This window comes from Stegostoma tigrinum, chromosome 2 (genome assembly GCF_030684315.1).
Source record: "Stegostoma tigrinum isolate sSteTig4 chromosome 2, sSteTig4.hap1, whole genome shotgun sequence".
In the NCBI taxonomy this organism is placed as follows: domain Eukaryota; kingdom Metazoa; phylum Chordata; class Chondrichthyes; order Orectolobiformes; family Stegostomatidae; genus Stegostoma; species Stegostoma tigrinum.
The window spans coordinates 120,749,538-120,772,450 of record NC_081355.1 but is presented as its reverse complement, the minus strand read 5'-3'; the positions used below and the strand labels follow the sequence as shown (position 1 = coordinate 120,772,450).

The window sequence follows — 22,913 nt, the reverse complement described above, 5'->3', positions numbered from 1 at the left end:
ATGTGGCTGAGTTAACTACATTGGCAGGCAGGGCGTTCCATGCCCTTACCACTCTCTGAGTAAAGAACCTGCCTCTGACATCTGTCTTAAATCTATCACCCCTCAATTTGTAGCTATGCCCCCTTGTACAAGCTGAAGTCATCATCCTCGGAAAAAGACTCTCACTGTCCATCCTATCTAATCCATTGAATATCTTTTATGTCTCTACTAAATCCCCTCTTAGCTGCCTCCTCTCCAATGAGAAGAGACCCAAGTCCGTCAGCCTTTTGTCATAGGGTCTGCGATCCAGACCAGGCAGCATCTTGGTAAATCTCTCTGCCCCTTTCCAATGCTTCCACATCCTTCCTATAATGGGGCGACGAGAACTGCACACAGTATTCCAAATGAGGCCGCGCTAGCGTTTTGTACAGTTGCATCATGACATCACGGCTCCGGAACTCAATCCCTCTACCAATAACACCTAACACACCGTAAGCCGCCTGAACAGCACTAGCAACCTGGGTGGCAACTTTCAGGTCAAACGCTACCTTAATCACCCTGTCTACCTTTAACTCCACATTCAAGGAACTATGCTGTCTGTCTTACTTGCATAACTTCCTATCATGCAATAAACTGCATCTTATTTAAGACTAGAGCCTGTTCCTGTTAAGACTCATGTGGCAGCAAATTACCCTAACTGTAAGCTGGAAGTGATTGCATTGTGACTCTTACAGCAGTGCACTCAGCACAAAGTATTTCTTCCCCAAGTTTCTTTGCAACTTCATTGCCAAAAGTATTCTAGAGTGAAAGAAGATTTCAAAATATTATGAACATTAAAAATATTGAAAATATAATTTTTATTAACATGGTTGTACCTCAAAACAAATTTTGAAGTAATTTAACTTGACCTGAAAATGGCATCCATTACACTCCTCAGTGTCACAGGGGAGCACATTTGCTTTGTATCAAACTAGAAATGCTTATTGCTTATTTTTTAAAATCCTAGGTCCTTTTCAACTTCAAAGCAAATTAATATTTTACAGCACCACTGTTCACAACTTGATATATACATACATCCAGAGCTTTGAAGGCTTGGATCACACATTGTAAACTTAAAAACTTCTGTCATTCTCTCCAAATATAAAGACCTTGAACCCATTTCTCAACAAATAATTGGACCCCTTCGATATCTAACAACTAAACCACCGAAATCTAAATTCAGGCAGCAAAACAAAGCAAAGCATTCCAGATTAGAAATTTTAAAAAAAGACACTTCAGGTCCGGTAGCATTTGTGGAGAGAGAAACAAAGTTAATGTTTTAAGTCAACAAAGAACAAAGAAAATTACAGCACAAGAACAGGCCCTTCGACCCTCTAAGCCTGCGCTGATCAAGATCCTCTGACTAAATCTGTCGTCTGTTTTCTAAGGGTCTGTATCCCTATGTTCCCTGCCCATCCATGTACCTGTCCAGATACGTCTTGAAAGACACTATTGTGTCTGCGTCTACCACCTCTGCTGGCAACGTGTTCCAGGCACCCACCACCCTCTGCATAAAGAACTTGCCACACATATCCCCTAAACCTGCCTCCACTCACTTTGAACTCATGGTCCCTAGTAACTGAGTCCCCCACTCTGGGGAAAAAGCTTCTTGCTATCCATCTTGTCTATACCCCTCATGATTTTGTAGACCTCAATCAGGTCCCCCCTCAATCTCCATCTTTCTAATGAAAATAGTCCTAATCCACTCAACCTTTCTTCATAATTAGCACCCTCCATACCAGGCAACATCCTGGCGAACCTCCTCTACACCCTCTCCAAAGCATCCACATCCTTTTGGTAATGTGGCGACCAGAACTGTACACAGTACTCTAAATGTGGCCAAACCAAAGCCTTATACAACTGTAACATGACCTGCCTACTCTTGTACTCAGTACCCCGCTGATGAAGGAAAACATGCTGTATACCACCTTGGCCACCCTATTGTCCTGCGTTGCCACCTTCAGGGAACAATGAACACCCAGATCTCTCTGTACATCAATTTTCCCCAGGAGTTTTCCATTGCCTGTATAGTTTGCATTTGATGCATTTTGGAAGATCACCTCGCATTTGCCCGGATTGAACTCCATCTGCCATTTATTTGCCCAACTCTCCAATCTATCTATATTCTGCTGTAATCTCTGACAGTCCCCTTCACTATCTGCTACTCCACCAATCATAGTGTCATCTGCAAACTTGCTGATCAGACCATCGATACCTTCCCCAAATCATGTACGTATATCATAAACAACAGTGGTCCCAGCACAGATCCCCATGGAACACCACTGGTTACAGGTCTCCAATTTGAGAAACCACCTTCCACTACTACTACTCTGTCTCCTGTTGCCCAGCCAGTTTTTTTTTCTCCATCTAGCTAGCACACCCTGGAACTCATGCAACTTCACTTTCTCCATCAGCCTGCCATGAGTCCAGTGTGACTTTTAGAAATTGAGTCTATGCATTTGGTCTATTTGGGGAAGTCTCTAATGAGGCAGCTAGCTGGATAAATAGGTACGGTTGTGAAGATGGTAATACTTGCCTTCATTAGCTGAAGCTTAAACTATATAAACATTAGGTAAACCATAGATAAAGATTTGTTAATTTTGAGAAGGATTTGGTGGGCTGGTCTGATTGCTTTGAAACAGAGGAGGCTGAGGGAAGACCTAAACAGATACATCATTGCTGACACGAGATAAGCCCTTCTCCTTTTAGTTAAGCACTGTCTCAGTACTATACTGGCGTATCAGCTGAGATTGTATTCTGTTTTCTGGAATGGCACATGAACCCAGGGTACTTGAACTCAAAGCACGAGTGATACCTTTTGAGATGTGACAGACCCCAATTAGTGTTTTAATGTAGCTTTGTAATGGTGGCCTTTACTGTTTACTTGCTTCCATGACTGATGGGGCGGCGGGGGGGGTGGTGATGGGGAGGAGGAGGAATCGGTTGAGTGGGTATAAATGAATGAAAGCTGTGTTCTTTCCCTCAAAGTAGGACCCTAGCTTCTGAATAGGCTCTATTTAGTAGCCCAGATGGGGAATGCCAGTTGAGAAGCTGGAAACACAGACCTAAAATTACGTTTTTACAAGCTCTTCTATTAAGCTGCTTAACGTTGACAGACAGAAGTACTGAATACATCAGTGTATCCTGTTTTTACAGTGATTCTGTGCTGGAGCTTTGTGTTATGCCAAAAGATGAAGACATCCTGCAACTGGTAAGGTTTACTGTTTAATTTGTCGCTCGCAAGCTAGGTTTAATTGAGAGTTGAAATCACATTGTTTTACAGATGTCAGTATAAACAAGTGATAATGGGAACTGCAGATGCTGGAGAATCCAAGATAATAAAATGTGAGGCTGGATGAACACAGCAGGCCCAGCAGCTCCTGAGATGCTGCTGGGCCTGCTGTGTTCATCCAGCCTCACATTTTATTATCAGTATAAGTATAAACAAGTTGATTTGGATTTTTGTTCTTAGCTGAGCTATTCCCAAGCTCAAGTTTAACATTCAATATTCATCTTTATCTATTTCGTTATCTTACCTTTATTTGAACATCCAGAGTTCAGTTTTATGTTCCAGTTATAGTCAAATGGAACTGGTGTTTTATTTAGAATGTTGTGCATGCAAAATACTTTCTAGTGCTTCCATTATCTGTGTCCTCGAGCGTCACAAATGTCTTGAGTGTTAGACAGGAGGAATTGAGATTGGAGTAGTTTTTTCTCTAGCTTCTTGGAAAGATTGGTTTATAACAGCTAGTTAGCCGGCTAAGAGTACCCGATGCATCTGTTTTCAGCTCCAGCAGTTGGACTTTGAATGATATTTTGAGAACTAACAACAAATGTTTTCATTGGAGTAAAGCAAGCCATTTATTCTTTTCAGTCTGCACTGCTATTCACTCGCATCCTGGCTTGACCTGTAACCCTAATTGAAAATATCCTCCTTTGCATCTCCCTCATATTTTTGGTTAACGAAAACTATTAATCTTGTTGCTAAAATGAACTGGCTAAGCATTAGTTGTTTGCAAAAAAGAACTGCAGATTTCAAAAACCTTTCATGTGCAGAAGTGTTTTGTTATTCATCCTTGAAAAATTTACATCTGATGTTCTGGTTATGTCCTATCATCCTTAATCTCTCCAATCAGCAGAATTAACTTATTTATATCTACTGTACGTGCTGCCTTTGATATTGTAAAGATTTCGATCAAATTATCTCTCAAACTTCTAAATTCCAGGAAATGCGATAGCTTGTTGGGATCTACGTATCATTCTGGTAAATCGACTTTGCACTGCATCCAAGGCCAATATACTTTGCCTGAGGTGCTCTGTGTAGTTTAACCATGGCTATGCATAGCTGAGGCATGTTTTTTACCACCTCGTATTTTAGTCCGCCAATTATAAAGGCCAAAATTCCATAGCCATAGTTTTCCCCAGTCACTTGATTTATTAATTGTCTCGTAATTTTTTTGTCCGTCTACGCATTTACAGTGGCACTTATTTGTATTCTTGTCACCTTTTGAGAGATGCTTTTCCATGTCATTTGATCTTCTAATAATTACACTGAATAGTTGAGGCCCAATGCATGTGAGGTGTCAAATCACTGACAATCTTCCCTTATCCCTATTTCCCAGCTCTTGCCAAGTATCATTGCTGTTTCCTAATCAATAATTTGCCTTCATTTTGGTGAGCTTCAGCTTTAGCGAGCTGCTTCTTACAAGGTACTTCACCAAATACCACCCATGGATATTCTCTGATTCCTCCCTAAGTCACTTCTTTATCAAGCATGTCCGACCATTTACAAACATACTGGCATTTGCTGATTATCGACAGATTTTTTAGTGTTTAGTCAACTTTTCCTTAATTATGGACTTAAATAATTTTCAAACAGTATGCCAGACTAACTGATTTCTAGTTCTTTGGTTACACTGCAACAGCTTTTCCACATGAGAGAGATGTGCTGTCTTCCATCTCAAAGAAACAGTTGCCAAATTCTAAGTTTGCAATCTTCTAGCTCTTTTCTTAAAACCTTAGTTTTGAAAAGTATTTTGTCCTTGGAAGAATCTGTGTTTAATATCATTATTTTCTTTGTTTCACATAGCTTAATTTTGTTGAGTACATGTCTCTGATTAAACATTAATGGCCTTGTGTTGATGTAAAGTAATCTGCCGTTTTCTCGATTTTTGGTACATGGCATCACTGTTATCACTATTTAAACACTTTGTTCCTCAGTACATTTGGTCTTTGTAATGTAATTGTGACCAAAAATGTTGTTCTGATATCTCATAGCCGCTTTTGTAGATCTTCTTAGCAGTTTTGTCACCCTTTGCTCATCTTTGCATTCTTCCCTTTCACCAGTTCTTTCTTGAACACCTATTGAACTGACCAAATGCCAATTGTCTTTTGAAATCCTAACCTGTTACAAATATTTAGGAATTTGTAGTACAGGAGCCAAGACTTTTGAGAATAAAAGTCCTGAATCCAAACAGTAATTTAAAATTTCCCATCTTGTGTCTTCAGCTGGCCAGTTTCTGCCACTGGCTCAGCAAGCAAGTCTACAGCCTCAAGCTCGTAACTTCTTCCTGTCTTAGTGCAAAGACTAAATTACTACAATCTGAACTTTCCATGCCTTTCAATAATGATTGAAAATTATATTCAAAAATATAATTATTTGCTCCTTTCAGTTGAATTATTGCCACTTAACTATTTGCACTTTCAATCTTCATCTATCTGCAATCTTATTTTCATTTTGAATGGAACTTCCACTTCTCCATTGTGGGGGGATAAAATCCTCTTTTGCTTTAGTCTCCTTTGCTTTTTTAAACTCATGGAAAACATCTCTATTTCTATGATTCCTTTTGTATGTATTTTTCCTCATGAAGTCTACCTCTTTCAGTTCCCTTTACAGTGTTCTTAATATTTCATTATCTTTCGATGCACTTGTTTTGTCTAACTTCATGATTAGGCTTGATTACAATTTGGCCTTTTTATTTGTGGTCATAGTGTTAAAAATTATGGTAACAATGCAGTTGTAGTACTTAACTCCTGCATTGACCAATTTTCCTGTCTTCTATAATTGTAAATAGTTAAGTCATTTTTTTTCCTGTTTGACTTAATCTCTACAGTTATTCTGTTAAGCCTTGATTTCCTGCTATGGACCTTTTATCTAATGCCATTACCGAAAAAATACTAAAATGTGTTATCCTCAAACTGTTAAACTCCTAATCTGTCAATGTTGAATCTTCTGTTAACTGTGTATGTGTATTTTAATTCCTAATAACCAAACAAGTGGCACACCAGACAGTAATGAATTGTTAAATTATTTCAAAAGAAATAAATACATCTGCCCGCTGCACATTAATCAGAGAGCAATGTACAACCATAAAATATTGAAGTAATTCAGGATTTCCTTTGGAGAAAAGGGAGAAATTTGATGTTGGTGATCTTCTGGCCATCTTCCTAATTTAGTCAGTTTGGTGAAAGAGCAACTTTTTGCTGATGGTTTTGGATTTTTTTAATACAAATACTATAGTAGCTGAAATGATAAGAAGCGCAGTAACACATGGAGCTTGGAGAGATGGTATAATCTAGGTAAAAGTGATTCTGTGAAAATTTTGACTACTCTAGGGAAAAAAAATTAAGAAATTTGTCATGAATGAGCTGAATTTTCTGGATGAATGATTTACCATTACAGCAGGTCAGGTAATGTTAGAATAAGACTCAGTATTGTAGCACTATTCTTGATGCATAGCCCTGAATCTCACTGGCATCCTCCATAGAGAGTATCTATATTCATAGCTTGCTGAATCCAGCATCAATATGACAGAATATTCTGTAACTGTATGAATTAACCAGCTTGTGCTGAGATCCCTTTCATTTGGCCATTTACAGGTTACAAAGATCTACAACAGTGGTAAGATTGCAATAGGAACCTTTTTATTTTGTTAAATTTAGTAGAGCTATTTTTTACATCGCAAACATGTCTTGTATTGAAGTAATGCCCTCAATTTTTCCTTTGGAGCTAGGTACAAAGTGAATGGGTTCTTTTGAATAGTAAGCTAGAATTTTCAAATTCCCTCCTAACCAGAGATGAGGTGACAAAAAGGAATTGTGGACTGTTAATGTTGTATCATTATTTTTAAAAAAAGGGAGGAAAGGATAGTCCAGAAAGTTATAGATTAGTCAGTCTTACCATGTTGGCAAAGTTATTACAAAGTTTTGCGGAACAGGATATATCTGCATTTGGAGAGGCAATGTTTGATTGGACATAGTCAGCATGAATTAATGTCAAAGTTTTGTTTGACAAATTTCAGGTTTTTTTTGAGGAAGTAAATGTTGATCAGGGTAATGCATTTGTGGTTTACATGGATTATAGCAAGGTTTTTGAGAGCTCCCATGACAGACTGGTCAAGAAAGCAAGAACCTATAGGATTCAAGGCTGAGTGGTATGTTGGATCTAAAATTGGCTGAATGGGAGGAAGCAGTTGGTAAGGGTAGGGAGATGTTTCTGCGACTGGAACTCTTTCCATTGAGGTTCTGCAGAGCTCAGTGTTGAAGTCTGTACTGTCAGTCTTGAACATTGTTGATTTGGACTTAAATATAGGGAGTATAGTTCAGAAGTTTCTCAGATGTCACAAAAATTGGTAGAGTGGTAAATAGTTAAGATATTAGCTGGAAACTTCAGGATGATATGAACAGATGGGGTCAGATGGGTGGAGCAGTGGCAAATGGAATTCAACCTAGAAAACGTTGACTCCAGAGATGAGTGGTTTATCTTATGAAGAGAAATTAAGCAGTTTAGGCCTACACTCACCAGAATGAAGAAGGATGAGAGCAGATCTACTTGAGTTATACAGGCTGAGAAAGGGGATTGACAATGGAGACACTGGGGAGACATTTACCCTTATGGAGCCATCTAGAACAGAGTTTTGGGATAAGGTGTAGCAGATTTAAGGGAAATGAGAAAAAGTTACTTGTTTCAAGAGTCATTGGGATTGAGGTTCACAAGGAAGAGGTATTAGAAATCCTACAGAGGGTGAAGATAGATAAGTCCCCTGGGCCGGATGGGATTTATCCTAGGATCCTATGGGAAGCCAGTGAGGAGATTGCCGAGCCTTTGGCATTGATCTTTAACTGGTCACTGTCTACAGGAATAGTTCCAGATGACTGGAGGATAGCAAATGTGGTTCCCCTGTTCAAGAAGGGGAGTAGAGATAACCCTGGTAATTATAGACCAGTGAGCCTTACCGCAGTTGTTGGTAAAGTGTTGGAAAAGGTTAGAAGGGATAGGATTTATAATCATCTAGAAAAGAATAAATTGATTAGGGATAGTCAACACGGTTTTGTGAAGGGTAGGTCGTGCCTCACAAACCTTATTGAGTTCATTGAGAAGGTGACCAAACAGGTAGATGAGAGTAAACCGGTTGATGTGGTGTATATGGATTTCAGCAAGGCATTCGATAAGGTTCCCCACAATAGGCTTTTGTACAAAATGCGGAGGAATGGGATTGTGGGAGATATAGCAGTTTGGATCGGAAATTGGCTTGCTGAAAGAAGACAGAGGGTGGTAGTTGATGGGAAATGTTCATCCTGGAGAGCAGTTACTAGTGGTGTACCGCAAGGGTCAGTGTTGGGTCCACTGCTGTTTGTCATTTTTATAAATGACCTGGATGACGGCATAGATGGATGGGTTAGTAAATTTGCAGACGACACTAAGGTCGGTGGAGTTGTGGATAGTGACAAAGGATGCTGTCATTTGCAGAGAGACATAGATAAGCTGCAGAGCTGGGCTGAGAGGTGGCAAATGGAGTTTAATGCAGATAAGTGTGAGGTGATGCACTTTGGTAGGAGTAACCGGAAGTCAAAGTACTGGGCTAATGGTAAGATTCTTAGTAGTGTAGATGAGCAGAGAGATCTTGGTGTCCATGTACACAGATCCTTGAAAGTTGCCACCCAGGTTGACAGGGCTGTTAAGAAGGCATACAGTGTTTTAGCTTTTATTAATAGAGGGATCGAGTTCCAGAACCAAGCGGTTATGGTGAAGCTGTACAAAACTCTGGTGCGGCCGCACTTGGAGTATTGTGTACAGTTCTGGTCACTGCATTATAAGAAGGATGTGGAAGCTTTGGAAAGGGTGCAGAGGAGATGTACTAGGATGTTGCCTGGTATGGAGGGAAGGTCTTACGAGGATAGGCTGAGGGACTTGAGGCTGTTTTCATTAGAGAGAAGAAGGTTGAGAGGTGACTTAATTGAAACGTATAAAATAATCAGAGGGTTAGATAGGGTGGATAAGGAGAGCCATTTTCCTAGGATGGACGGCGAGCACGAGGGGGCATAGCTTTAAGTTGAGGAAATCCAGATACACCACATCCACAGGTTCCCCAATTGTCCACCATGCAAGTAATGTCCTCAAAGAATTCCACCAAATTAGTTAAACATGACTTACACTTCATATCCACATGTCTTGCTGTTTCTTAATGATAGATTTCAAGCATTTTCCCCACTACTGAAGTTAAGCTAACTGGCCTAGAGTTACTTGCTTTTTGTCTACTTCCTTTTTTTAAACAGCGGTGTCACATTGGCTGTTTTCCAATCTGCAGGAGCCACCCCAGAGTCCAGTGAATTTTGGTAAATAATTACTAGTGCATTTGCTGTTTTCCCCCCATCACCTCTTTCAGTTCGCTGGGATGCATTTCATCAGGGCCAGGAGACTTGTCTACCTTTAGCCCCGCTAGCTTGCCCAGCACTGCTTCCTTTGTGATAATTATAGTTTCTAGGTCCTCACCTGCTATAACCTTCTTGCCATGAGTTTTTGACATTATATTTGTGTCTTCCACTGTGAAGACTGAAACAACATAACTGTTTAATGCCTCAGCTATTTCCTCATTCCCAGTTATTAATTTGGCCTTCTCATCTGCTAAAGGACCAATGTTTACCTTCCCCACTCTTTTACAATTTACATATTTATAGAAACTTTTGCTGCCTGTTTTTATATTGTAAGCTAGTTTACTCTCATAATCTATCATTTCGTTATAATTTTTTGTGACTTTCACTTGGCCTTTAAAGGTTTTCCAGTACTCTCTGCTTTTTTGTATGTTTTTTTTTCAATCTGATACTTTCCTTTATTTCCTTAGACCTCCATGGCTGACTATCTCTTTTCCTACAGTTCTTCCTTATCACTGGAATATACTTCTGCTGAACACTGTGAAAATCGTTTTGAAAGTTCCTCACTTGACCCACCGTAAAGTTTTTGCTCCCATTCTACCTCATCTAACATTGGTTCTGGATTTAGCCTTCTCACTCTCCATCTGTATTTTAAATTTGACCATACTGTGATCGCTCCCTCCAATCAGCTGAGACCTTTACAGAATCTAGGGAACTTTGAAAGATTATAATGAGCGCATTTTCTCTGCAATTACTTTGTATAAGGTCGTTGGATGCTGGCCAACATTTCCAGGGCACATGGCATTCCTTAGCCTGTAAGTTTTCTTCGGACTTTTTCCTTTTGTGATTTTCCTTCCCATTGCCCTTTGATTTTCTATAATCCTGAAGATACTTTTTGTTCTTTCTACCAGACGTCTTGTTCTTTCTACCTTGAAAATGTATATAAAATACTTGCTCAATGTGTTTGCTATTTTCCATTATGAATTCGTCAGTCTCATCCTTTTAAGGGACCAACATTTAATTTAACTACTGTTTCTTTTTTATATGCACATGGAATCCTAAATTAACTGCTTTTAGTTCTTGCAAGTTTACTCATTTTAATTTCACCCTAAGACATTCCTTTGTTTTCTGAAGTTTTCCTGACGTTCTAGTCTGACAATAATCTTTGCAGTATTATAATAGTTTTCTTTTGTTTTGATTTCAAACTTAATTGGCCACAGTGTTTCTTTTTTGGAATCATAGAGTCCCTAGAGTGCACAAACGCACCATTTGGCCTGTCAAGTCTGCACCAAGCCTCCGAAGAGCATCCCACCAAGACCCAGCCCAGTCAATTCTTTACTTCTGTATTTACTGTGGAATGCATGTTTATTGAAAGTTATGAAACACATCTGTAATTATCTGGCACTTATTGTTTAGCCATCTTACCTGTTAGCCTCTTTACCCAATGACAGCATTGTAGCAAGCTCTATCTTCTGTAATTTTCTTTATTTAAAGCTAGTTATCTGGTAGTGCAGACCTTGAGCACTATTGAATAAGGACAGATTTTTGTCAGTGTTTCAATGCCATTACACACCAGGACAATTTGCAAGAAATATTAATGTAAAGGAAAAGTAATATTTTATGCTGAGCTGTACAGCAGGAACACTGACATCTACCTGATGAGATGGAAAACTGATGCGTTATGAAAGGTGCAATGTCAAAGGTTATTATGGAAAATAAAGAAAAGCTCATGGTATATGGGGTAACATGGATAGAAGATTGGCTGACAGAAAAAAAGTATGTGTAAAAGGGGCCTTGTCTGGTTTGCAGCATGTGTCAGGTGGAGTCCTGCAGGGGTCCACTCCACCTCACTATTTTACAATTTGTCAGTGACTTACATGAGGGAAATAAAGGTATGACAGTTAAATTTGCAGATGGTGCAAAGATAGGAATGTATATTGTGAAGATGTGAATTTTCAGACAGATGTAGATAGTTTGTGGAGTACCTGAATTCCATGCTGCAGAAATGTACAGGAGTTCTAGTGAGTTTACAATAATAGTATGCAAATATGATATGCTATCTAGAAGACTAATCAGATACTATAACTTATTGCAAGAAGAATTGAATATGAAAGTAAGGATATAAAGCTTCAGTCGTACATGTGATAGGAGAGATCGCATCTCAAATACTTTGTGAACCTGTGATCTCCTTATTTAAGGGAAGTTATGCAAACATTAGAGGTGATTTGGAGGAGATTTGCTAGATTGATACCTGGAATGACTGTGTTGTCTCATGGAGGCACTGGACAGGCTAGGCTTGTTTTACTGGTAATTAGAAGAGTGAAGGGTGACTTGATTGCGTTCATAGTCATACAGTCATACTGCACAGAGGACGCCTTTCAGTCCATTGAGTCTGTACTGTCCTTTCTACATGAATCCCAATTTCCAGCACTTGGCCCGTAGCCTTGAATGTTGTATATTTCAAGTACTTAACGTATTTTTTTAAAAGGTGAAGCTTCTTGTGTCTACTAGCTGCCTTGGCAGTGCATTCCAGATTCCCACCATTCTCTGGCTGAAGCAAGTTTTCTTAAATTGTCTCCAAACCTCCTGCCATTATCTTAAAATTTTGCCACCATGTCCCTTATAGTCTTATGTACTTAAAGCTCTGCTTCAGTTTTCTTTGATGTAAAGAAAACAGCTTACGCATATTCAGCCTGTCGTCATAGCTTAAAAGTGCTCTAACCCAGGCAACATTCTGATGAATATCCTCTCCAACCCTAAACATAGTAATGTACTTTGTGTAGTGTGCTGACTAGAACTGCATCTATGACTCCTAACCTATGTTGTACAGCTCCAACATAGCCTGCCTGCTTTTATAATAATCTATATCACAACTGAAAAAGACAAGTATCCTGTGTACCTGCTTACCCACCCTATTAACCTGTCTTACCACTTTTTGAGGAATCCGGGCAAGTACCTCAATATCCCTCTTCCTCTGAAAGTGGAATCAAGCTATGTTCTATCCACTAAAATGACCCTAAGTTTTCAGTTACCAGCCACTTCCACATGCCACAATGTTGGCTGGCCATCATTTTTTGTCACAGGCCTGTTGCAGCACTGGAGCGAGCTTCCACACAAGGACAACGTTTTCATTTTTTGCCTGGGGATCCTGCAGCCTCCAGGACACAATATCAAATTTATTAACCTTAGAGCCTGATTGCATGTTTCCATGGTTTTTACCCATCCCACATCCAGTCCTGCTATGACATGGGTTGTTTTCAGCACAGTCACCTGTTCTCATGTACCCCAGGGCCCATTATCTCATTATATGGGTTACATTCAGTACAGCTCATCCATTTCCTCTTACCCTTTTATTCTTGTTATCTATCATTCAGCTCCTCTTCTGCCCTGGCCTTCTGACCATTATCTCCTTGTATACCTATCCCTTTCATAGCTCACTGTCCATCATGCACACACTCTCTGTCAAACGGCCTTGGCACTAGCCCCATTCGCCGCCCCCCCCAAAAAAAAACTTCGGCTTCAGCATAAATACCATTTTTTCCTAGCTCCCAATGGTTCTAGTCACGTGCTTCATCAGCACAGTCAGGCTGAAAATTCCCCCATAACTTCAAGCTTTTCATGTAAAGAAACTACTATAGCTAAACTTACAGATGAAACTAAAGTAGGCAAGTCGGTTGCAATGAAGAAGTCAGAAATAAACTTACAAATGGATGTAGATAGGTGAAGTGAATGGGCCTACATTTGGCAAATGAGGTTTGACATAGATAAGTGTGAGGTTATCCATATTGGCATAACAGGAAAGTGACTCATTATCATAAAATTTGAGTACATGGGTGCAAAGTTGGGTGTCCCTGTACATGAATTGCAGAAAACTAGTATGCAGCCGCAGAAAGTAACAGGTAAGGAAAATGGAATTTTGTTGCTTATTGCTAAATGAATAGAGTATAAAAGTAGCAAAGTGTTGCTGCGACTGTGCATTAGTGAGACCATACCAGGAGTATTTTGTATGATATTAATCCCCTTACATGATCAGGGATGCAGTTGTAATGGCAGCAGTTCAGAGGAGGTTTATAAAACTGATTCCCGCACTGAGGGTTTTGCTTGTGAGAAGATATTGAGATGTTTAGGCCTGTTTTCTGTGGTATTTAGAAGAATGAGAAGAAATTTAATTGAAGTATATAAGATGCTAGAAGTGATTGACAAAGTAAATTTGGAAAGAATGTTTCCTCATGTGGGGTGATCTAGAACAAGAGGTCATAATTTTAGGACAAGGGGTAACAGGTTTAAGTGCTTTTTTCTGAAAGCGTTGTGAACTTATGGAATTCACAACTCGAGTGTAGTGGATGCTGGGACATTGAATAAGTTTAAGGAAGAGTAACAGATTTTTAATTCGGGATGCATTGAAGGGCTACAGAGGGTGGGCAGGAAAGTGAATTTGATGCCAAGAATATGACCAATCGTGGTCATATCAAATGTTTGAGCAGGCTGAAGGAGCTAAATTGTTTACTCCTGCTCCTAGTTCTTAGGTTATGTTCTTAATCAAATAGCTTTTCTTCTTTCAAGGTTACCATTGCACATTCATTGCACTTTATTCGTACACTATAGTTAAAATACAACAGAAGAAATTGGAATAACTTAACACTACTGAGAAACATAACAGAATTAATGGATGTTTTAACTACTAAACAATAACTGGTCCAGTATAGTAACTTTCCACAAACACACACTTGGCAAAGGCAAATTCAGTAAATAGATTGTCTTATTTGCAATTCTAGAGGCAGGAGGAAAGCCTGCAGCTTTTAGTTGTAGCAGAAAGGATAATCTGTTTCCACATCCAGCTTCAGGACTTGAGCAGCAACTACAACTGAAGGCTAAACTTTTTTTTAAAAAAAGAAGTCCTGATTCTGTGGGAGGATGACCCCATCCATTTAGGGTCCTTCTGCTATTCCAACTTTGGAAGGGGAGAAAACCCAAGATCTCTCATGCTGTTTATTAGCTTTGGGGCAGACTGTTTTCCACCTCTGTCTCAACCTTTCTTCATTTTAAACAAAAGGACTGAACACACCACCCTGAAACCATAGTATTGTCACATATTTGATTGTAACTGCTACCATTTGTCACAAAATCCGATGCCTTTTGGGAAAGGAAATCTGCTACCCCTATCTGGCTTGGCCTGCTTGTGATTCCAGATCCACATCAATATAATAAAGTACCAAATGTCCTCCATCCAATCAAAGATGAGCAATAAATGCTGTTCTACCCAGCGAAACCCACCCACCCAGAAGGAATTTTTTTAAATAAAACTACTTGTACCCAAAGTTTAACACCCAACTTGCACTGGAGTTCTTTAGGTTGCTGACTTAATTTAAGAGTTCATTAAGGGCGGTATTTGACTAGAATGATAACTTGGTTTCCCCTGTACAACCACACCACTGCCAATTGCAAGGATTAGTCATTCATATTTCTCAGCATTGCATTGTTCTGGTTGAAACAAAAGCAAGGTAATGGGATTTGGGAGAGTCTTAAAAGAAAGTGGAGGGCCAAAAATGTAAAAGAGAGCAGTGCAAATAAAACTAAACTTCAGGTGTATAAAGTTAGAAAACACCCTTTTGTAAAGCAGAGTGATGTATTGATATTGGCTTCAAGCAAAAATCTGTTGCATTCTTTTATATTTTAATAAGAAAGCTTTTAAAATGTTGATAGGTTAAATATGAAGGTATGATGCCTAACAATGAGTTTGATTCATTTGGCAGAGCAGTAAATATACCATATGTGGGACTTGAGGTCAGGATAAATTATTTCAATGCATATCTTGAAATTTTGCTTACTTAGCTTCAGAAATAAATATACGAAGAGAAGGCAGTGGGTGACAGCTGAAAATCTCGAGCTTGTAGAAAACATCTTAGCTTTTTGATCTCTCTTTTCTATGCAGCAACTAGCCAACTGGGTACTTGGTTGGGCTGATAGGAAGGAACACTAGTTGTGGGGTATTTCTGTTTGCATGGAACCACTCTCGAGGATCCAGTGAAGAAGTCAATAGACAATAGGTGCAAGAGTAGGCCAGCACCACCAAGTCCACGAAGACTATGATCAGAAGGGCTGGGAGTCGTCACCAATTAGTTTAGGGATTTGAGGGAAGGCTTAAGGATTCCTTGAGAGATCTGTAAAGCAGCAGGAGTGCTCTCCAAGGAGTGATAAAAGAGCTGCTGACCCTTGGAGCCAGTGGCACCCACCTAAATCTCTGTATTTCTGAGCCCTTCTAAAACCTGAATAAATTTTAAATTGGAGTCCCTTGTTAATTGTTATGAAATGAATGGCAGGTAACGTCACCATGTTTCACTTGTTAGTCTCTTCCACCTGTTATAGGGTGAAGGAAAGGGTGGGTTAATATCAGTAAGATCAGAGCTAAATATCTCAGGAAGTTGATCATCTCTGATAGAATCCACATTGAGGGAACTAGGATGAATGTAATTTTAATGCTGCATGTTCTTAAATTTATAGGACATGAAACAGACTGATATTGTGATTCATCATTTTCATAGGATAAAGATTGCTGAAGTAAAATGTTGCATGTTGTATTTATTCATTTTCATAATGCATTATATAATTCATCTTTTTTCAGGCATATTCCCAAGATGCTTACCTAAAAGGCAATGATCCATACACTGGCAATGCCCACAATATCCCTGAACCACCACCCATTTGCTACCCTCGACTGGCCACCTCTGGTTCAACTGGGGCTCAGCCCATGGAGGTTTCGCCACCAGAGCCGCCTCGAGGGAGGCAACAAATTAGTAAGCCGGTACGAACAGTTGCTGCGACTGATAGAGGATGTCGGACTGAAGTACAAGTTCCATCTTCAGTAGATACTACGAAAACTAATACTGCTGTGTGTGTTTGCAGTGAAACAGTAAGGACTGTTATTGTGCCTTCAGAGAGAGTTGCTGATTTTGCACCTGGTAGAATTAACCATTCAAGTCCAACTCTCAGATCAGAAGAAGTACATCTTGGCTTTACTGACCACACCATTGCGAAAGCAAGAACAAGGACAACCTCCTCTTCAGCTATTTTAACTGGTAATATGATTCAGCAAGTTACAAGTGGTAGGGTAAAAGATACTACAGCAACTACCTCTACCACGAATGCTGGTAAACAAACAATCTATGGATCATATTCAGATGCTATTTGCAGCAAGTCTACACCTCAAACCACAGACTCTTCAATCCCCAATCACCATCCACCTTCAACAGCTGTTACTTCGCACCAAAATATAGACTGGCGTAATTATAAAACTTATAAAGAGTATACAGAAAATAGACGTTTGCACATGTATGGTAGTAGGACAATACAAGAAAGATTAGATAGTTTAAGAGCAGCAGCTCAAAACTCAACAGATTATCAGCAAACCTCTCCAACCTGCATAACAACTCCAGCAAGGCGTCGGAGCACTTCACATGATCGATCTTGCCAAGCTCCACCAATGAGATACCGTAGTGTGTCTCAGGAACGATTAGGAGAATCTGTTCTAATGAAAAATTGGCCACGAAGTGCTTCGCAGGATGCATTAACATCATCAGTAATTGGACCACAGAACCATAGAACACGGTCGTGTGATTATTTGGGAAAACAAATAGAAACCTTGGGTAGTCTGCATCCAGATATTGGAACAATAAATTCACATGATACAGCTGGGAATGGGGTACAGCGAACATTTAATCAAACAACTAGAATTAGTGAGTTGGATAATAGATTTTGTTTACGTGAAGGATTCCGGCAGCCTGTTAGACAAGTTGGGCAGCCAGCAACTCGCATATCTACCAGTAGTACGACACAGTCTCAGAACAGTAGTTTTTCATCAAGTGTTCCCAGCACTGACGGTATAAAGATAAGATTGAACGTTCGAAGCAGTGCACGTTCTAGCCCTGCCCTGCCGGTTTGGAAGGTTGCCACTGATGTGAAACCAATTCAGCATTCAAGGGATCACCAGTATATTTATACAGGACAGCAACCTCTGCTTCCATCTCAAGAAAAATCTTATTTACCGATGTCCTTTCAAACTACCCTGTCAAGTTCTTTGTTAACCACAGCTGTCCCCAGTGAAACATCACCAGTTCTTTCTCCAACTCAAAATATTGGTATCGATGCATTAAAAACTCGAAGAATGGCAAATCACAGTAATCCATGTGGCCAGCATTTGGAGTCAAGAACAAGAGCTGAAAATGTGCCTGAACAGCCAGCAGATAGCGCTGTTGCTGTAAGATCAGCTTCATGTTCTACACCACCATCTGTTAAACCTTCTGTGCAGACAAATAAGATATTAAAACCTGCTGCTACCTCCAGTGTTACTAATGTGTCAACTAGACAAAAGAAGAAGGATGTGGAAAAACTGATACCTGAAAGTAAACTAGAGGAGAAAGTTAATTTAAATGAAGAAAATTGTCTAGAACAGATTGAACTCTGTTCTGGGCATAAAGAGCAGCATCCTTCAGATATAAAAGAGACTGTGATTTTGAGGGAAAAGCTTGCCTCAAGTAAATTAACACCACAGCCACTAAGGCATCAGTCATATATTTTGGCTGTAAACTCACCAGATACAGCAGCAGACCCTACCTGCTGGCTACCTAATGATGCACGTCGCGAGGTAAATATTAAACGAATGGGTGATCAGAGGAAAGCATCGAGTTCAAGCCCACAGGATGACTCATTGGCATCTATCCCTTTCATAGGTAAGATCTGAAACTGACAATTCTCGAATAAGTTAAATGTAAAAAGTTCCTTCCACAAAAATATTATGGAAATATTTCAGAAAAATTAAATTGTAAAATCCTACCTAATTGTTTCATCATGGCAATCTTACTAGGCATAGAAATAATTTGTTATAAAGTAATCTTCCATACAAATGGTGATGATTTTGGCAACAGTAACTTGAAAATAATTTACGTTTTCAATATCTCGGTTTCTTTCTTTTTCACCATATCCCTAATTGTTGCAAGTGTTATAAGTAGTTGTGATATCTTTGGGAAGAACTAGGATTTCTTTTTCTTATATAGCTTAAGTGTTAAGTACAAACACTGTCCTAAATAAAAATGTGGAAGTGAAAAACATACCACCCAACCAACCTCTGGATACAACGCATCATCCTCTGACATTTCCGCCATCTTCAATCCAACCCCACCACCCAAGACATTTTTCCCACCCCACCCTTGTCTGCCTTCCGGAGAGACCACTGTCCGCGACTTCCTTGTCTGCTCCACACTCCCCTCCAACTCCACCACACCCGGCACTTTCTCTTGCAACCGCAGGAAATGCTACACTTGCCCCCACACCACCTCCCTCACCCTCATCCCAGGCCCCAAGATGACTTTCCACATCAAGCAGATGTTCACCTGCACATCTGCCAATGTGGTATACTGCATCCGCTGTACACTGTGTGTGCCTCTGTGTAGGGGAAACCAAGCGGAGGCTTGGGGACCACTTTGCAGAACACCAACGCCTGATTTGCAGTAAACAACTGCACTTCCCAGTCGCGAACCATTTCAGCTCCCCCTCCCATTTCTTAAACGACATGTCCATCCTGCGCCTCTTGCAGTGCCATAATGATGCCACCCGTAGGTTGCAGGAACAGCAACTCATATTCCGCTTGGGAACCCTGCAGCCCAATGGTATCAATGTGGATTTCACCAGCTTCAAAATCTACCCCCCGCTTCCCCCCCCCCCCCTCCCAACTGCATCCTAAAACCAGCCCAGCTTATCCCCGCCTGCCTAACCAGTTCTTCCTCTCACCTATCCCCCCCTCCCACCTCGAGCCACACCTCCATTTCCTACCTCCTAACCTCATCCCGACCGCCCCCTTGACCTGTCCGTCCGCCCCGGACTGACCTATCCCCTCCCTACCTCCCCACCCATATCTCCTCTCCACCTGTCTTCTCCTCAATCAATCTTCAGTCTGCCTCCCCCTCCCTATTTATTTCAGCATCTTCTCCCCATCCCCCTTTCCTGATGAAGGGCCTAGGCTCGAAATGTCAGCTTTTGTGCTCTGCTCCTAAGATGCTGCATGGCCTGCTGTGTTCATCCAGCCCCACGCTGTTTAGCTGTAGTAAAATATATTTTCATGTAGATTTATTGAGTTGGAATTGTTTTCAGGTTTGCTAAGCAATACCAGAATAGTGTCTGGATGTCTTTTAAGAATCTGCTTTCTGCTAAATGCCTGTCACAGCATTGTACAGCATGGAAACAGACCCTGTGGTACAACTCGTCCATGCCGACCAGATATCTTAAATTGATCTATTCCTGTTTGTCAGCATTTGGCCCATATCTCCCTCAACATTCTTATTCACGTACCCATCCGGATGTCTTTTAAATGTTGTAATTGTATCAGCCTCCCCTACTTCCTGTGGCAGCTCATTCCGTACATGCATCACACTCTGCCTTTTTCAAATCTTTCTTATTTTACCTTAAATCTATGCTGTCTAGTTTTGGATTCCCCTACCTTGTGGTGAAAGACTTTTTGACTATAAGATGGATACAGTAAATAGACCTCTACAGTGTCACCCTTCAGCCTCTGACACTTCAAGGGAAAATAGCTCTAGTCTATTCAGCCTGGTACCCTAAGCCCTCAAACCCTGGCAACATCCTTGCAAACCTTTTCTGAGCCCTTTTTAAGTTTAACAACATCTTTACTACAGCAGGGAGATTGGAATTGAACACAGTGTTCCAAAAGGGCTTAACCAATATCCTGTACAGTCGCAACATGATATTCCCAACTTCTATACTCAATGCACTGACCGATAAAGGCAAGTTGCCAAACGCCACCTTCACAATCCTGTCTACCTGCGATTCCATTTCCCAGGAACAATAAACCTGTACCCCAAGTTCACTTTGGCAACATTCCCCAGGATCCTACTGTTAAGTGTATAAGTCCTGCTCTGATTTTCCTTACCAAAGTGCAGTACCTCATTTATGAATACCTCTGAATTAAACTCTACCTGTCACTCTTCAACCCATTTGCCCACCTGACTGAGGTCACATTGTGCTTGGAGATAACCTTCTTCACTGCATGCTATACCACCAATTTCGGTGTCATCTGCAAACCTACGAACTATATCTCCTGTACTCACATTCAAATCATATATAAATGACAAAAAGCAGTCAACCTAGCACTGATCTTTCTGGCACACTGCCCATTTTAAGCCTCCAGTTGAAAAACAGCCCTCTACCACTACCCTCTACCTCCTACCTTCAAGCCAATTTTGTATCCAAATGGCTTGCTCGCTCTCCCTGTAATACACATGATCTAACCTTGCTAACCAGTCTACTGTGTGGGACTTCGTTGAAGCCTTGCTGAAGTCTGTATAAAAACCATTGACCACTCTGCCACCTCTGCTTTGTCATTTGTTCAAGACACTCGCAATTTAGTGAGACACAATTTGTCTTATGTAAAAGTTGACTTGTTCTTAAGCACGGTGCCAAAATTTTTGTCTAGTAAACTTCAAAACCATTTATAGATTTAAATGCAAAACTAATTTATTATGTTTTTACTTCTGAATCCAATTGTTATCCAAATTTCAATTGACTGCCTGGTGAGTTGTTTTGATTCTGTGAAAGTTTTGAGTAGGCATTACTGGTTTAATGCAATTCAACATTAGAACATGTCCAAGAAAAACTCAAACTCAAAAAAAGTATTTCTACTGCTATTTTTCTATTAGTGGCTGTTTCTACTATTTCTTAAGGAAGTTAAAGACAGTAACCACTTTTTAAAAATAAAAAAAATGCGTAATCCATAGGTATGGAAAACTTTGAAAACCAGGAAAGGATGACTAAAAGAAAAATACGGAGGAAATTAAAATGAGTGAGCTACCAGAAAACACACAAAGACAGTTACAACAGGGGTATAACAAGGAAAGGAGTAGCTAATTTAACCTCAGAGGATGAGTTTGCAGCACAAACAGTGGGATAACAAGTGCCTTGGGAATTCCTTGAACAAGTATTTTGCATCTTTCATTTTGGTAAAGCATCACAGGAAGTAGAAAATCAAGGGGCAAAGGCAGGGAGAAACTTTAAAACAAAACTTAATAACTCAACAAAAGAGGAGAACTGATGGTCTAAAAGCAAGACAGGTGTCCTAAAATTGGGGGCGGCACGGTGGCTCAGTGGTTAGCACTGCTGCCTCACAGCACCAGGGACCTGGGTTCGATTCCATCCTCGGGCGACTGTGCCTGTGTGGAGTTTGCATGTTCTCCTGTGTCTGCGTGAGTTTCTCCGGGTGCTCCGGTTTCCTCCCACAGTCCAAAGATGTACAAGCTAGGTGGATTGACCATGCTAAATTGCCCCATAGTGTTCAGGGATGTGGAACTTAGGGTGGGTTGAAAGGGGAATGGATCTGGGTGGCATGCCTGTTTCCACACAATGGATTCTATGATTTTATTCTAAAATTGATTGTTTGTATTCTAGCATCTTAAAGGGAGTGGCTGCAGAGACAGTTGTAATTTTCCAAAATTTCTTAGATTCTGGAAATCTAAGCAGATTTGAGAATCTTGAGCAACTTCTGCATTTGTTGCAAAATTGCATTTGCCTTCCTGCCAGTTGAAGTTGCATAATAACTTTAAGAGAATCCGAAACTAGGACTCCCAATTCCCTTTGTGCTTCAGATTTTTAAAGCTTTTCCCCATTTAGAAAATAGTCTACATCTCTGTTCTTCTACCAAATTGCACAATCTCACAATTTCCCACATTGTATTTTGAACGAGTTAGCCAACCTTTGATCTATGCCTTTGTACAAAATGCAGAGGAATGGGATTGTGGGAGATATAGCAGTTTGGATCAGAAATTGGCTTGCTGAAAGAAGACAGAGAGTGGTAGTTGATGGGAAATGTTCGTTCTGGAGACCAGTTACTAGTGGTGTACCGCAAGGGTCAGTGTTGGGTCCACTGCTGTTTGTCATTTTTATAAATGACCTGGATGAGGGTGTAGAAGGATGGGTTAGTAAATTTGCAGACGACACTAAGGTCGGTGGAGCTGTGGATAGTGACGAAGGATGCTGTAGGTTACAGAGAGACATAGATAAGCTGCAAAGGTGGCAAATGCAGTTTAATGCAGACAGGTGTGAGGTGATGCACTTTGGTAGGAGTAACCGGAAGGCAAAGTACTGGGCTAATGGTAAGATTCTTGGCAGTGTAGATGAGCAGAGAGATCTCCGCGTCCATGTACGCAGATCCTTGAAAGTTGCCACCCAGGTTGACAGGCTTG

The 22,913-nt window shown here is 40.3% G+C and overlaps 1 protein-coding gene across 3 annotated transcripts in view; it reads left to right on the top strand.

The window, feature by feature from the left end:
- Nucleotides 1–22,913, top strand: part of LOC125461846 (rho GTPase-activating protein 21-like) — a 238,652-nt gene that overhangs the window by 136,683 nt on the left and 79,056 nt on the right. For all 3 annotated transcript variants that reach the window (XM_048551133.2, XM_048551142.2, XM_048551150.2), the window contains 2 exons: nucleotides 3,175–3,229; nucleotides 16,292–18,395. In XM_048551133.2, the coding sequence (XP_048407090.2) occupies nucleotides 3,175–3,229; nucleotides 16,292–18,395 (2,159 nt within the window). The remainder of the gene's footprint in view (nucleotides 1–3,174; nucleotides 3,230–16,291; nucleotides 18,396–22,913) is intronic.